Source organism: Salvia miltiorrhiza, chromosome 7, assembly GCF_028751815.1.
Source record: "Salvia miltiorrhiza cultivar Shanhuang (shh) chromosome 7, IMPLAD_Smil_shh, whole genome shotgun sequence".
Taxonomy (NCBI): domain Eukaryota; kingdom Viridiplantae; phylum Streptophyta; class Magnoliopsida; order Lamiales; family Lamiaceae; genus Salvia; species Salvia miltiorrhiza.
In genome coordinates this window covers 35,898,589-35,915,030 of record NC_080393.1, presented here as the reverse complement: position 1 = coordinate 35,915,030, position 16,442 = coordinate 35,898,589, and the positions used below count along the sequence as shown (strand labels likewise).

Genomic DNA, 16,442 nt, shown 5'->3' with positions numbered 1-16,442 from the left:
CATTAATTATGAGTTGGATAGGTTTGATATGTGTTTTATGAAAGTGGGTATTTTTGATAGATAAGTTATAGAAGTGGGTATTTTAAATTTTGACCCTAAATATATACTCCCTCCCTCGGTCCCATTATTCATGGAACATTGCTTTTGGGCACGGAGATTAAGGAATAGTAGATTAAGGAGTAAGTGTGTGTGGTCCATTGATTAGGTTTTATATTGAGAGATTCTTTATTAATTTAAATTCTGTAATTTAATTTAAAATTCGAAATATAATTAATGTAATTTAAATTTAAATTCTGAAATTTAAATTTAATTCGTGTAATTAAGTTTAAAGTCTGAAATTTAAATCTGTAATTTAAACCTTCATTTAATTAATGTTATTTAAATTTAAAATCTGAAATATAAATTCAAGTTATGTAAAAACCTGTGCAATTGATTCAATTTAAAAACTGGCGCCAGAATTTCATAACACAAGCCTTTTCATTGAAATTTGGGGAATTTTAAATTTCCCACGCTTTACAACTTTCCTCCCCTTTATAAATAGAGCCAAAGTCAGTTTTCATTCTTCATTACACGACTGCAGTCACCAAAAAAAAAAGCAAACCTAACAGAATTCCTACAACCACAAAAACTACAAAAAGAGAGCAGCAACAGCACTATGCCTAGGAGAAAAGATCTCTCCACATTTGAGAGGGCATCAATAATTCAATTCCTTCTTGAAGACATCAAGGAGGGGAAGGTTGCTAGGGGGAAGATTGCAGCAGCTGTTACAAGATGGAGCAGCTCACGAAGCACAATCAATCAGATTTGGGCAGCTGCAAAAAAGCAAATACAACAGGGTGAGGTAATTTGTTCCATGAGTCGAAAAATACAAAGACCAAGACAAAAAAAGAGTGCAATTAGATTTACAGTTAATTGCTAGCTTAGACTTGTCCAAAAGATCTACCATTCGAAGGCTTGCATGTGGGATCCAATGTAGCAAAAGTACTGTGGGAAGATGGATTAAGCTAGGGCTGATCAAAGCTCATTCAAATGCTATTGAACCCGATCTTACTGCTCCTAACAAGTTGCTTAGGCTACGGTTTTCATTGGAGGCCCTAGAGTATGATAGGATCATGAGGAGTGTGATATTTAAAAATATGCACAACACAATCCACATTGACGAGAAATGGTTCTACATAACCAAGTCCAACCAAAGGTTTTACTTAACCCCTGCAGAGACTGAGCCTCATAGAACCTGTAAAAACAAAAAATTCATCACCAAGGTGATGTTTATGTGTGCAGTGTGTAAGCCTATCTTTAGCCCTGATGGAGAATGCCTATTTGATGGAAAAATAGACATTTTTCCATTTACTGAAATGGTACCAGCAAAGAGGAAGAGTAAGAACAGGGAGGCAGGCACAATGGAGTGGAAACCCATTCAAAGTATCACCAAAGAAGTGGTAAGGATTGCCTTATTAACAAGGTATGGATAGTGCATGATTTATTCAAGGAATGTTCCAATAACATGCTTGGGGTCCAAATCATTTAAGTTTATGAGTAGTATCCATGTAATTTCATTTCATTGCCTACTTTAATGTAATTTCAAATTATACCTGCTATAAAGGCAAAGTGGCCAAGTTTTGCTAGCAAAGTCATCTACATACAGCAGGATAATGCGCGGCCACACATTAAAGACAACGACCCTGATTTCAGGGCAGCTGCCTCTAGTGATGGCTTTGACATACACCTGGTGCATTAACCACCAAACTCACCCGACACCAACATAAATGATTTGGGGTGGTTTAGGGCGATACAGTCACTACAAACTGAATCAGTTTGCAACAATGTCAGTGACTTACTTATGGCTGTTCAAAATTCATTTGAACAGTTAAGTGCACAAACCTTGAACAAGGTTTTTCTTAGTCTACAAAGCTGCATGATTGAAATACTCAAGGTAAAAGGTCAAAACTGTTACAAAATTCCCCATTTGAAGAAGGATGCCTTGATTAGGCAGGATATGCTTCCTTTAAACCTTGAAGTTGATTCAAGGCTTGTTAGGGAATGCATAGTCTACCTAATTGAGCATGGGAGCATTAGTGGGAGTGAAGGTTTCTTAAGGCAGCTGCCTATAGGCATGATTGGAGGCACAATTGATGGGCTAACTTATAGCATGCAGTAGCTACAAATTCAAGGGGGCAGTAGTGCATATTGAAGATTTCAGGAATGCCTAGCTTTTTGTTATTTTTGTAATGCACATATGCACAGATGCACATGTTAAGATTCCCATAGGCATGTTTTTGTAATGTATGCACAGGTTTCTAATGAAATTCAGATTTGAACATTGTTAATTTGAGATTTTAAAACACAGATTTTTGCAATGTATGCACAGGTTACACATAACACACTGCTACAAGCAGATACCAACATATAACACACTGCTGCAAGCAGATACCAACAGATAGGTCATCCAACAGGGCCAAACAAAAAATGCACTACACACAACAAAAAGACCATAGAAAATCAAACCATAATCAACAAGTGGAACATGCAAGATGAAATTAATATATCATCTCATACAATATCAGATTGTAATCATCGATGCACTACAATTCAGATAGAACACATAGAATGAGCATAATCCTATCATTTCAGACCCAATTTACCACAGTACAATTGCAACATAATCCCACATATCACAGATAACCAGCAAGATAAGATCCAAAATATGGAAGATCTCACCAAAAAGTAGCTAGGAAGCAGGATCCGCAGCATAGAAAGTTCCCCATCGCTCATGTTTCGATGCTCCCAATATTCATTACAATAAAAGAACGAATCAGGGTAAGCATCAATTTCAGGCACTGAAGAGCAAATCGACAGTTCACCAGAGATCGAGCCATTACCTTATTGGGATAAAGCCCGCCGAGCCTTTTCTCTGCATTTATCTTCTATCACCGTGACTTCAATCCATATTTGCAAAGCTGCCATCCACTCAAAATCATAGGAATCACCGTAGGGTTTCGAGAGAGAGGGCAAATCTAAATCGAACGTATTTCCGTTCAGCTTCGCCATCTATTCGGTGAAATACCACGAAACAAGGAGGCGGATTACTCTAAATCCCTCAGTGAAGTAGAAACGAAACCTAGATATGGCGGTCAAAGAAAAATCTCAAAGAATCGACATCATAGGAATTTTTCGTGAATGGCGATGGTTGAGTCACAATAGGTGAGAGACGAATACAGAGATGGCGGCCGGCTACACCCAAGAAAGGCGACACGAGAGAGGTGGAAGAAGATGAGATCTAGGGTTTCAGGCGCCAGAGATAGAGAGAGATGGAGTTAGGGACTTAGGATTAGAGAGAGAGAGAGAGCGGCGGATGTGAAGTGAGTTCCAAAAGAGAGAAAGTTTTAGGGTTAGTTTGAAGTCCAGAATTTTCGGACCCTAAGTGTAGTTTAATTAAGATTTAATTAAACTTAATCCACCCTTATTTCTTCCCAAAATAGAAATGTGTCATGTAGGTTGGGACAACCCAAAATGGAATATGTGTCATGAATAATGGGACTGAAGGAGTATATATATATTTTTGAAACCAAAACAACATACTCTTTATTAATCACACGAACATAGAATATGGAGATGATCCGCCACTGTAAACGAAGGTTCATTTCAAACATAATGTCAAAATAAATCTCTTGCTAACTTCGCCAAACAATGAGTGTTAACATTTTGATCCCGCTTGACATGCTGAAGACGGATATGAGGCATCGCCATAAGATAATTCTGACATGGAGAAGCCAAGACACCCAACTCCGTGAAATTCCTCTCTCCCGATCTAATAACATCACAAGCACGCTTACAATCTGACTCCAAACACCCCGGTGAAAACCCAGCTCCTTCAACCAAGATAACACTTCCTTGATACCCAACATCTCACCCTCCTTCACGGTTCGACAGCCCAGCAGATTCAAGGACTTTCCAATCACGACTCCCCCTCATGATTGCGTATCACTGATCACTATTTTATAGCAACAAATTAAAACTGCAACTAACATAGTGTAATTGTAGCAAATAAACAGTAACCGAGTATCGTATCCACAAAGACAGATAATCAAAATCACTCTAAATAATCCTAATAAAACTCTAACAATATCCAGACAAACTCAAATATGATGGATGAATAAAACTAAAATCAAAACAAAGCAAATAAAACATGATAAAAACTCAAATAATAAAAAGCTCTGACACTAGGGATGTACTATCCTTAATCAAACACATGCATTCAATCTATTGATTCAATTATCAATTTAATCCTACCCTGATGAAAGATCACAATACTATTCATAAGCTTCTCTAACGAACACCTATGAATGTAGATTAATTAACCCCTTTTCGCATTTAAGACTTCAAGGAATAAATTAACTTCAAATAGCACACAAAGAATAACTTCCTATGGCTTCACCTGTCACATTCAAGACTCAAGGCTAACACTATATCATGCACTCCTGAATCGACTGAATAATTATCACATTCAAGACTCAAACTGAACAGCTAAACATGTAAATTATTGATCAGATAATTCATAAGAAAATAAGCACCAGGAATCATAAATCACAAGCCGGAGGGCAAATTGATATCAATAAATCAAACACACACATTTAATCAACTATGTACAAACCCTAGGTTCAGATAAAAGAATTAGCCAGACATAGCAAAATAAAACGTAAACATAATTAAAGAAGAAAGCAATAATAAAAACTGAATTATATAAAATCCGAAATGAATGTTGAATGACAGCTGAAATCTTGCAGGAAAAATAAAGCTAATCTATGGAAACAATAAAATTCTAAGGCTAAAAATAAAAAGAAGAAGAAAAGAGGTAAAGAGAGGTAAATAGATGTGTCTATTAGGTCAGGAAAAGGACCCATTTATAGGCACATGAGATAAATACAGTGTAGAACTCGAAAATACTGATAAAGTCTAAAAATCCCGCAAAATCCCAAAAATTCAAAAATTCCCGTTGGGAACTATTCATTGTTGCGCGCGACTTTCTTGTTTCGGTCATATTTTTCTCGTCCAAACTCCAATTTGCGAACCGTTTGCGCCTATGAACTATAACTTTCATTAAGACCACAGGTCCAAATTCAGACTACATATTTCTATAAAATTCATCAAAGTACAAGCAAATATCATATTTCACATGATAAAGCAATTTAAGCAGAAAACAACCATCCAACACTCAATTCCCTATAAAATTGACATCGTATGAACACTAAAAACCATGGAAACATGAGTGTTATCAACTTCTCCGAACTTAAGCCATTGTTCATCCTCGAATAATGAGAATAACACAATCAATAACACGAATGGGTAAGAAATCTAGCTCATCGATGCCTCCGAATAATAGATAAAAAGATTCTCTCAAGTTCTCAACAATTAAACACAAGAATCACCAATAAACACAATTTAAAGCAAAATCAACCTTGACATCCAACAATTGACTCTCTCAAGAATGTGTATCGCTCAACTCTCAATTGATGGAATAGGACGTGTATGCTCTCATCGAATTCAATGCAATGCTAATCTCTTACCATAGGCTTGCCAATTGTCTACAATCTCCATCGCTAATAGTGTGCCAGGACTAAGATCAAAAGGTCTATTTCTTCGGGTTATAATGTAGGGACATTGGTTAAGGTAGGGAAATATATGCTAAGTGACTTAAAATAATTCAAGAACACCAACCTTATAACTTCACAAATCAAGTATGGAATAAATTCCACCTTTCTCCCAACTATGCCACCATAATCAACACAACTCACGGGATTCAAACATCACAAAACAGAACTAAACACTCTTTTATGCTCTCCACTTATTTCCAACAAACAAAGTCGATACAAACCCTAGGTTCACACTTTTTCTTTTCTTTTCTTTTCTTTTCCTTTTTTTTCCAACATTTTTTTTTCTTTTCTTTTCATAACTTTCTAGAGCTTAGTAAATAGTAACACAACATCATCCCTTCTTTTTCATGACCCACTATGAATATACTCCACATACAAATCCCCATATACTACATCACCCCTATCATCCGGTTAAAGAATAAAAGCTAAATAGGCTCAAAGTGGATAACGAATGATAATTTTTTCGTTAAGGTTCAGTGTTTGAGAAAAATTGTGGCTCACCGTGGCAAGTTCTAGAAGATCACCACATGCATGACAAAACCACAACAAAGGATAAAATGTGTATGATATACAGTTTTGGCTCAAATTCTCACAGGCTTATTCAACGTCAAAAATCAAGGCTAAAATCATTTTTTCATCATGCAAATTAGTTCAATTATGCTCAAATCATCAAGAAAAATTGAAAATCATGAATTTTGCAAAAGAAATCATCAGGCATCTCACCAGAAATCTAATGGAGCAATAATCAACTCAAAAATAAATCACACACCACCAACCAAGCAAGATAAAATAATAAAACCAACAAAAAAAATAAATAAAAGTGATACACATATCTACTCTCACCCCTCTCCCCCAAACTTATTACAGAACATAAGCTCGAAAATAAGTTTGGAGGGAAGATGATATGTGTGTCACTCCTCACAGAAAAATATGCACCACGCTGCAATCTCCCTAAAAGAAACAAAACAAAGAAAACAAAGAAAAAAAAAACCAAAAGAAAGAAAAATAAAACAAGAAAACGGTTGGGTTACTGATGCGTCTTCGACTTTTGGGCCATTTGGCCCTATTTTTTCTCTTTTGTTTGTGTCAGTTCAGGTCATTTCGTTAGGAAACCATGTCGTAATGGGGAAGCAGCCCAGTAGAGCAGAAACGGAGAAAATGTGGTCGGAATGGGCATTACCAGCCCAGATTGCAATGTCATGTTTACCAGCATGGAGCCTAGGCGCAGTACCTCTCATGTTTAACTTGGGGTATGGGAACCCGAAGCAACCCAACTATGGCGCAGTTGTCGAAAATTCTGAACCAGCTACAGTAGCAGCAGCAGCCCGGGAAACTGCACGGTCAGCCTTTGCAGGCTCATCAGGCTTAGCTATTACTGTTCTCCCAGAGCAGACAACACCGCCAGCACTGTCAAGGATGCCAGAGCTGTCAAGGATGCCGGAGCTGTCAAGGATGCTAGAGCAGACAAAGGCTGCCAGAGCTGAAAAGGCTGCCAGAGTTGAAAAGGATGTCAGAGCTAAAGAGAAGTCCAGAGTTAAAAAGGCCGCCAGAGCTGTCGAGCAATCGCCAAATCTGTCAAAAATGCCAACGCTGTCAAGAAAGATAGATCAGCCAAGGCTGCCAGCTCTGGCGGGCACCTGCCAAAAACTTGCTGACGAGAAGTGGAAGAGCAAAACTGTGGAAGCTATCAAAGCCATACAACGTCCCAGTCCACCTCTGCCACCAGTGATTGTTGATCCAACCCAACCACTACCAAAGCAAGGAGATCCAGGCAGCTTTATTTTTAGCATTGGTTTGGGTAGAGCTGGGGAGGTCTCGGGCATGTTAGATTTAGGTGCGACAGTCAATTTGATTCCGTTTGATATTTTTTAGAAGTTGGGCAGGAACGAAGATGAGTTGAAGTGCACTAATATGAGACTTCAGCTAGCTGACGGTGCTATTAGCAGCCCACGTGGACTTTTGGAGGATGTCGAAGTCACGGTGAGAGGAATCAAAGTGCTGGCAGATTTTGTGGTGCTCGATGCAGGGAAAGGCATTAGAGGAGAGAACGACCATCTTGTTCTGCCTGGCCGGCCTTTTATGGCTACTACCCAGACTCGCATTGATGTGGGATCTGGAACTTTGAGTATGACCGGGTAAGGTAGATCGGTAACGTTCTCTGTTTTCGATAAGAAACCTGCTATTTCTATTTCTTTATTGCATATCTGTTCTTATGTTGAGATTTCTGACCCTGTGGAAGAAGTGGAAATTTTCAGCGCTGACAAGCTCACCAACGCTGACAATTTTTTCCTAGCTCTGACCAGGCCGCCAGCTCTGACCAGGCTGCCAGCTCTGATAAGGCCGCCAGCTCTGGCGAGCACCTGCCAAAATTATGCTGAGGTGAAATTGACGAATACCTACCCGGAGGAGGACGAAATTATGCAAGAGTTTCTTGATAACCTGCACGATGAGGTGGTCATTGTAGACGAATTATTGGACAAGCTGCCACATGAGGAAGTAAAAATGCAAGACTTCCTAGCTCACTTGAAAGAGGACGCAGCCGTTGAAGAAGAATGGACTGACATGCTGCAATGCAATGATGGTGTCGTGCAAGGGTTGCAGTGCATACTGCCCTTGGAGGAGAAGAAAGAGGGGAGCTTGCGATCTGGCTCCCGAAAAAGAGTTAAATTTTTTTGAATGCTATGAGCGTTGTATGCTCATTAGGAGGACCCGCAACCGCAATCAAAGAGGATGTGTGTTCACAGGGACTAAGGCAGCTGAAGCTTCAATATGACTTCGGTTAAGGGTTTCTCTATGTCGGGCTGGCGACTTTAAAATTAGCGCTTTGTGGGAGGCAACCCACATTTTGCTTTTTGTTTCTTTTTTCTGTTGTTTCCTTGTTTTCTTTTGTGTTTCTTGTTTTGATGCCTTTCGTGTTGGTTTAATCTTTTTGGTGTTCTTGTTCTTGTTGCAGACGAGTTTAATCGCCAGCGCTGACAAACTCACTAGCGCTGTCTAAGGCGGCCAGCGCTGACTTTTCAGCCAGAGCTGACAAGGCCGCCAGCGCTGACGAGGGACGCCAGCGCTGATTTTTTCCCTCGCAGAGTTCTTAAAGCAAGTAGGCCGCAAACCCTATACCTCACGCTGCATGCTTTCAATCTTCGCTGCCCCTCACCGTGCTTCTTTTTCTCACTGCCAATAATTAGGGACGTTCCTCTAACTCTTTTTATCTTATGCCCTGAGGACATGGCTTTCTTTTTTGTGTGGGGGGTGTCTTGTTTTGATGAGTGCATGTGCATGCTTCCGATTAGGCGATTGATTCCTCTGTTCTTAGCTTGTTCTTGGATGCTTGCTAATTGTTATGAATGTGTGGAAGAGATGGTTTTTTATGTGAATTTCGGGTTAGTGTTGAATGGTGGTTATTCTGGTTTTGCTTTTGATATATGTTTGTTTGTGTAAAGAAGTATGAGTTTTGTTGCAACACGGTTGTAAGTAAGTAAAACGTGATTTGTCCGGTAGATGCTAGAGGGAGTATTGTCATTGTGATTGCCTACGATCGTATCCTTATATGTGAAATATTTTAATGCTGGAAGTATTGACAGTTCTGAACATCTGGCCAGCTCTGAAAATCGTGACAGCTCTGAGTCTCTGCTTCGCTAGTTTAACTATGAGCATGAGAAACCACGTGAGAAGACTTTGGATTATATCCAAATGGTTTTATTTCACGAATTATGGCTCAACTATCGAAATCTAAGTGATTAAGTACACAAAGTGTGAGAAAGGAAAAGTTGTAGAATGGAGATACTGATTATAAAGGCGATCACATTAGGGAATTCACTTCTAGCGGAGAATTGGGTCTGATCGAATTATTTGCATTACTGCTGTGTTGCTTCTTAACTTTAAGTTACTTGCATGATCTGAGAGATGTGTGTTGATTGGAAAATTTTCAATTGATTTGTTGAATGTTTGGAGGGAAATAATCATCGTGGAACGCTCTCTTCCTTAGATTCATACTGATTTTGCTTGAGGACAAGCAAAAGGCTAAGTGTGGGGGGGTTGTTATGCATAATTGTTCTTATTTTGGGGGGTTGATTGTGCTAAGTCTGAGTTAATTTTTCTGGAATTTGGTGCGTTTATGAGTCTGTTTGATGCTTTGCAGGAGCTTTTGATAAAATAGGAGGAAGAATGCTAAGTTGGAGCTTTTGGATCAGAAATTGCTTATTTTAGCTCAAAGTGGTTCTGCAGCGCTGACAGGGCCGCAACGCTAACAGGACCACAGCGCCGACATGGTCGCAACGCTGACAACTCCGCAGCGCTGGCATGGTCGCAGCGCTGACATTTCTGCAGCGCTGACAACTCCGCAGCGCTGACAATATTCGCCAGAGTAGACTTCAATTCGACAGAGCTGGCAATCACTTGCCAGAGTAGATTTCCATAGCCAGATCTCGCAAACACTCATCTACATTTCCAAAGCAGACTACAATTCTACAGAGCTGAATATTCCAGAGCTGACTTCGTGTCCAGAGCTGACAGTTACGCGCAAGGCTGCCAGCACTGCTCTAGAGCTGGAAAACACTCGCCAGCACTGCTGTTACTTGCCGAGCACCCTTTCTAACCTGAACTCCTTTGCTATCACGATTCTATCTCTTAGGTCTAGTTTGGCTGGGCCATTCTTGATGGTCTTTAGGTTTGATGAAAGGTAGTCTATATAAAGGGCTTAATGTTCATCATGAGAGGTATCTTTTAGCCTTCGGACCAAGATAATCTTCTACCTTAGGCATCAAAACACTTTACACTTTTCTAGTTTTCATAGTTCTTAAGATTTCTGAGTTTTTGTTCTAAGTTAGCGTTCAATTCAGTTTGGTTTAGTTTACTATTTCGAGTTGTAATCAAGTGACAGTGATTCGCTTCTCGCGATGATTTCGGTATTTATTATTTACGTTAATTCCTTGCTTCTACTTGAATTATGTTTTGCTTTTAATTATGCAATTTCGTTTATGTCAGTTTAGATTAGAGGCTTTTAATTACAGTTGTTTAAATTCTTAGCGTAATAGCGTTTAAATCCGAGTAGCCTTTACTTTACCGTTTAATTCTGCCTAGGGTTAGTAATTTATTTATGCTTGAGTATTTGTGTTTCGCCTAGTTAATTCTGAGTTTAATTTCACGTTAAGTTTAATTTACAAGTGTTAGTTTAATTTTACAGTTTTCAAACGACAACCTTTACTGCTTTCGTTGTGATACAATTAGAAGCCTTGTTAAATCTTTCTTGAGAGACGACTTGGGTTAGCTTACACGTTACAATAGATCTCGTCCTATTGCGAGTCAATCTAGCGTAGTGTTTAGGTTGAGTCAAGTATACCCAAGTTATTTTAGCAGTTTTACACCTTGATGTTTTCAGAGAATAGGCATCGCTGAGTGTGCTCTGCATGGAGAGCTTTTTGAAGTTGTCAAGGTTGACCATATTCCTCTCTTCGACAGCGTATTCGGTTGGATCTTTTAGCTGAACGGTTTCTTGTTTATCACCAACTAAGCCTTCAATTCTAAACTGGTTGGAGCAAATGACTATGGGTTCTATGGTGCGGACTTGGACCATCATGTTGTGCTGGCTGAGTAGGTGACTCAACATCTCGAGCCTCCATAGTACATAGTTTCTATAGAAAACATAGGAAGACCACGAGTAGAATGATCTGTGACAAATATGCAATAAGGATGATGACTATCTTTAAGAAACGATTTTGTAGGTTCATTTCAAGCAGGCTTGATATTCAGATGTAGAGGTCTATTGAACCCCTACTCTGACACCAATTATTGGTCCCGAGCGAGTGCGTATTGGTGTATGATGGAATACACCAATTACAACTTTCTCGTTGCTTGTTTAGAGTTGCGTCTAAGGAAAAAAGGTTCAACTGATTGAGTCAGCTAAAGTTAAATCTAATTAGCTAACAAGTAGACCGACTAGTATCCAGATAATCTTGATCACACTGAGTGTTCAGTTATCAATCATATTGATTACTCGTAAGCTGATAAGTTGGTTTAGTAATTGGTCTGTGCGGAATGGGTGGTTGTGTTACTCGCTTTTAAAAAATCCGTTTTAAGTTATATTTTCAGCTTAAACAAGTTCAAGTGTAAGAATCAAAAGTGATGCAAACAGTATGAGATAAGTACGAAGATAAAGTACAGAGTAAGCTGAACATAAGTAAATATGCAGAAAGTAAAGCACATGAAGTTTTAACGTGGTTCAGAGCTAATTGCTCTTACGTCTACGTACCAGTTGAATAGGGGAATCCACTACAGTCAGATTCCTTGTTTTACAACTACAAGTCGACTTGATCAACAAGTTCTGTTAAGGTGATCACTCGGTAACAACCGATAACTTCCAACTTTCAGACTACTCACACATAGCTTTATTGTTGGCTTTCTTCTACATCTAACACCTGACTATTACAAGAGGTGAGAGGGTTTTAAGAATTTTGGTTCCAACTCTATTAACACACTGTTACATAAGAGTGCTTCAGTGTGTTCAAGATCTAGGTTTGAGATATAACAAGAAAAATGCCTAAATGTTCTAAGGAAATGTTTGTATACTAATTCGGAAAGATCTGATGAGGAGGTTTCAAGAGGATGCTTTTAGACAATGTATGATTTCCTTCTTCAAAAATATGTTGAGATATTGGGCACTTAAGAATGAGAGCTTAGAATGCTTGAGAGATAAATTGCGCAGCGTTTCTGATAGTTCTTTTGTAGGAGGTTGCATGGTATTTATACTCCACAGAAAAATAGTTCCATTGGAGAAAACGTCTTTGATCTTCAGTAGTTGGTGGAGTTTGTAATCTCCCGTTAAGCTCCTTTGGTGTCGTCGTTTTCGAATGTCATGTCAGGTATAAGGATTTAGCAGAAAGTCTGATTGCATCGTACATATCCTGAGACTGAATCTAGATTTGATGGGATCCGCATTAAATGCAATAGAGTGTCTGTCTGTTGCCGTAGGTTGACCCTTCTTAACGTTGTGCTGACATCAGTTGTTGAGTTCACAAGTCTTTATCAGCATGGTTTTTTCATCAGCAAGGGTTTATACACTCGACTGGATCATTCTTTCAAAATCTGGATGAACTTTTGCACTTCTTCTTTCAAACTGATGATCCTATAAAAAAAAAAAAGTCATGCTCTCCATTAAATGAGCCGCGATCTAGGATTACGTCAAAAAACTAATCATCAATAGGAGGGGTTTTGATATAACATCAAAACTTTATTAATTTTTTTATTGTACATAAGCAATAGTTAATCTAATTAATATGATTTACCGCTAATGAATACAAATAAAAAGTAGCATGGGACGTTCAAATTCTCGTAGTTGACAATCGATACTTTTTTCTGAGAGAAGACAATCAATACTTTTTTATTGTGAAATAGTTTCCTTCGAGCACTATTAAATCTATTACCAATTATTATAGGAAAAATGGTCAAATATATCTTTAATGTTTACCTTTAGGAATAAATAGCTTCATAAAGTATTTTTAGGTATAAATAAATTCTAAATGTAGTAATTTGATAATATATTTGCCTATCCTTACTAAAATCACTCCAACATAGCTTTGTGCAATTTTTCTTATATTTATTTTAATTTTTAAGCATATTTTCTATATTTTTGTTTGTAAATATGTACAAATCACTTTTTTTTATACAATTTAATTATTGTAATAACTATTAAGAAGATTCTACATATTTGAATAAGCACATTTTTTTAGTCGGTCTAACTTGTAACATTTTAATTTTTTCATAAAATAGTACTGTCTCCGTCCCATTAGTAATGCCTCAATTACTATATTTGGACGCCCCACTAGTAATGTATATTTATAAATAAAAAGAAAGAGAACATGTAACCCAAAAAACTTTTGAAAGCACAAGATAGCAGAATAAGGGCTTGAGCCTCGATAAAGCCAAAATAGTGCTCGTCTAATAAATAAAAGATGGCAAGCGAACAGAGCCGACATATCTAATTAAAACCAACACTAAGGAAGATACCAACTTAACCTGATATCCTAAAAAAAGCTGAAAAAATGCAGCACTCAACTTGAAAAGAGTGTAGCAGTTGTGGGTTGGGTGTCACCCAACTCCACTTCATCCGACCATTGTATATTGGTAATATTATTCATAACACAGCTATTATTGTTGTGACTGTGATCAACAACACAATCTCTTGTCTTATGACCCGCCTCCACCACTTTTTTGAGGCGACATATGTTATCTTTTGGCACAAGACATGTCGCATGTTGCTCACATCCCATACCTTTTGGTGGATGACCCTGTCCGCGCTTCGGCGGCGCCTGTGATGTCTCAACTAAAAGTTGAATCCCCTGATTAATATGTTCCTCCAACTTGCTAATTCTGCTAGCATTTTCCAACGCTAGATGGTTAATATCTTTAGCAGAAGGAGTGGCTGTAGAGACCTCCTCCGCCACTTGATCCGTATCATCATCACAAATAGTCGCGTCTAGAAGTTTCAGACCAAATTTGTTTGGTGACCTCGACTTGGCGGGGGGCGTTGGCGTAGCAGGGTCTTGCTGCTAGGATTTTCTTCCATAAGAGTGGCATATCTATTATTATTCTCCATAGCAGCATCGGGAATAACTGGAACCATTATGGCCTCCATATTTGGCCTCGACGGCCGATTTGGTTCCTCCTCGAGCCTATCAAGCACAAAAAACATGGTCTTGATAGGTGTCGTAGCATTATCATCATCAACTTCAACAGGTTGCCATTTCTTGGCTTGTTTGACGAGGGCAGGGGTAAGCTATGGTATTGTTGCTGGAACCTCCATAGCTATAGGTTTTTGCACTTTCCGACACTTATCAATGGAGTGTTCACTTATCCTGCATTTGGTACAAAAGAAAGTCATACTTTCATAACCAAATTCAACATGAAAATCATGATTACCTTCATCAATGAATAGAGTCTCTGGCAGTGGATGGGCAAGATCAATCTCAACCAAAATACGCGCGAAATGCCCGATTTCCCCATTAGCAAAAGCACCATCTATCTTAATTGGGTGACCCAGAGCACTACCAATTCCCGAGATAATTTTTGGGTGTCAATATTCAATCGGAAGGTAGTATATCCGCACCCAAATTTAAGCAAGAGACGAAGTCTCTTTATATGGGTCAAAATTTTTAGACCATTCCCTCATTCGTATATGCCCGGTGGGTAGCTCCCATGTCGGTTTCCCTTTGCAATAAGTTTAGCTTCCTGCATCATAATCTTGAACGTGAAAAATCCATTGCACATGGGAATTAGTTGCCAATATCCAGTGATTTGTCATATATGTTGTAATTCCTTCTTCAAATCCATCGTTGCACGTGGTTTGTCTTCTTTGCAAATGAGTAATGTCTCATACATTTTTTTTGTAAAGAATTAACAATTTAAAATGTTATTAATTGTGGGCCCAACCCACTAACTCACTTAAAATAATCTTTAAATACCTTCTACTAACTTACTTTACTAACTACACTCTTCTTAATCTACTCGCCCAAAAGTAGTGGGACATTACTAATGGGACGGAGGAAGTATTATATTATTTTCTAGAATATTTGGTAAAAAAAAAAAAATTATTTGGTCTTAGAACATATTAGATTGACAATCGGTAAAAATGCATTACTTCTAGTTATATAAATAAATTTCATTTATCACGATTTTCAACTTTTCCATGAGATTTCAAATGCAAGTCTACTAGCTCTTGAATTTTTAGAACAAATTTCAAACGAGTAATGTGGGTTAAATCACGATATTTTCTTAAAACGTTTGCATAGATGATGACACAATTTTTAAATACTTGCATCATCGTCGATGACACGATGTTCACTTTCACTTTCAAATCGCTTTGAAAAATTATCGAAGATTTTACTCAAGCAAACGATCGCCATGTACACAATAGTTATCCTAGAGCAGCTAGAGGACCTTGGAGACGATGATGCCGCCATATGGACACTACTGCCGCCGCCGCTACACTATCGTATTTCTTCTTCATCTTCATTTTCAAAATCAAACTAGTCATTTTGTAGATTTTAGAATATGAGTTTATTTCATGGACAAATTTTTAAGGGTAAGTAGGAGTTTATTTCGTGGGTGGGGGGAGAACAATTTACAATCGTAATCTTAGAAAATAGAAATTTAAGTGGACGTTTACTTTGCACGATTGATAAAATGTATGATTGGATATTTTAATCCTCAAAAATAGAATTTATCCAAATTATGAATCAAGTAAAACTAGCTTAAATACTAAAAATAATCAAAGAATTTGAGATATTTCAAAATTTTAATTCATCTAGATAAATAAGAAATTAATTTTATACTCCCTCCATCCTACCTAGACATACTTTCATTTTTGGGTCTTTCATGATTGCATTAAAGTGTTGTTTTTTTTTTTTTGGAAAGAAAATTGCATTAAGTGTTGAGTGAAGAGAAGGGATGAGGAAGAAAAGGGAACATTCTTTCAAGGGAGACATGGCATATGATATGATGGTGCAAAGGGAACACTTACACTTACCCAACGCAACAAATACGTAAACAAGACAAGACAAGACAAGACAACACCCTCTCTCTCACACACACATACACATTACACACAGTAGTAGTATTATTATTTGACGTTACACAACACAAACACGTAGTACGTACTCGTGGTCACGTCTTTCTTCCCTTTTTCCTCCCTCAGAAAACGCCCACTTTGGGTTTATTTTTGCCTTTACTGAATTCCTTCCTATTGTGTTTGGAACTTACTGAAAACGATTTTCTTTTTAAATTCAATTTTATATTTTA

At 38.0% G+C, this 16,442-nt stretch overlaps 1 protein-coding gene and 1 long non-coding RNA gene across 2 annotated transcripts; one reads left to right on the top strand and one right to left on the bottom strand.

Moving 5' to 3' along the window:
- The first annotated feature begins 655 nt into the window (after positions 1 to 655).
- On the top strand, positions 656 to 2,158 carry LOC130994163 (uncharacterized). Its single transcript, XM_057919196.1, has 4 exons — positions 656 to 841; positions 909 to 1,439; positions 1,604 to 1,729; positions 1,868 to 2,158. The coding sequence occupies exons 1-4, from the start codon at positions 656 to 658 to the stop codon at positions 2,156 to 2,158; spliced, it is 1,134 nt and encodes a 377-aa protein (XP_057775179.1).
- Positions 2,159 to 13,564: 11,406 nt separating this feature from the next.
- LOC130996210 (uncharacterized) lies at positions 13,565 to 14,734 on the bottom strand. The gene is made up of 2 exons (XR_009092436.1): positions 14,565 to 14,734; positions 13,565 to 14,500 (listed from the first exon to the last, which is right to left on the bottom strand). It is a non-coding gene; the product is annotated as an uncharacterized LOC130996210 (long non-coding RNA).
- Positions 14,735 to 16,442: the final 1,708 nt, after the last annotated feature.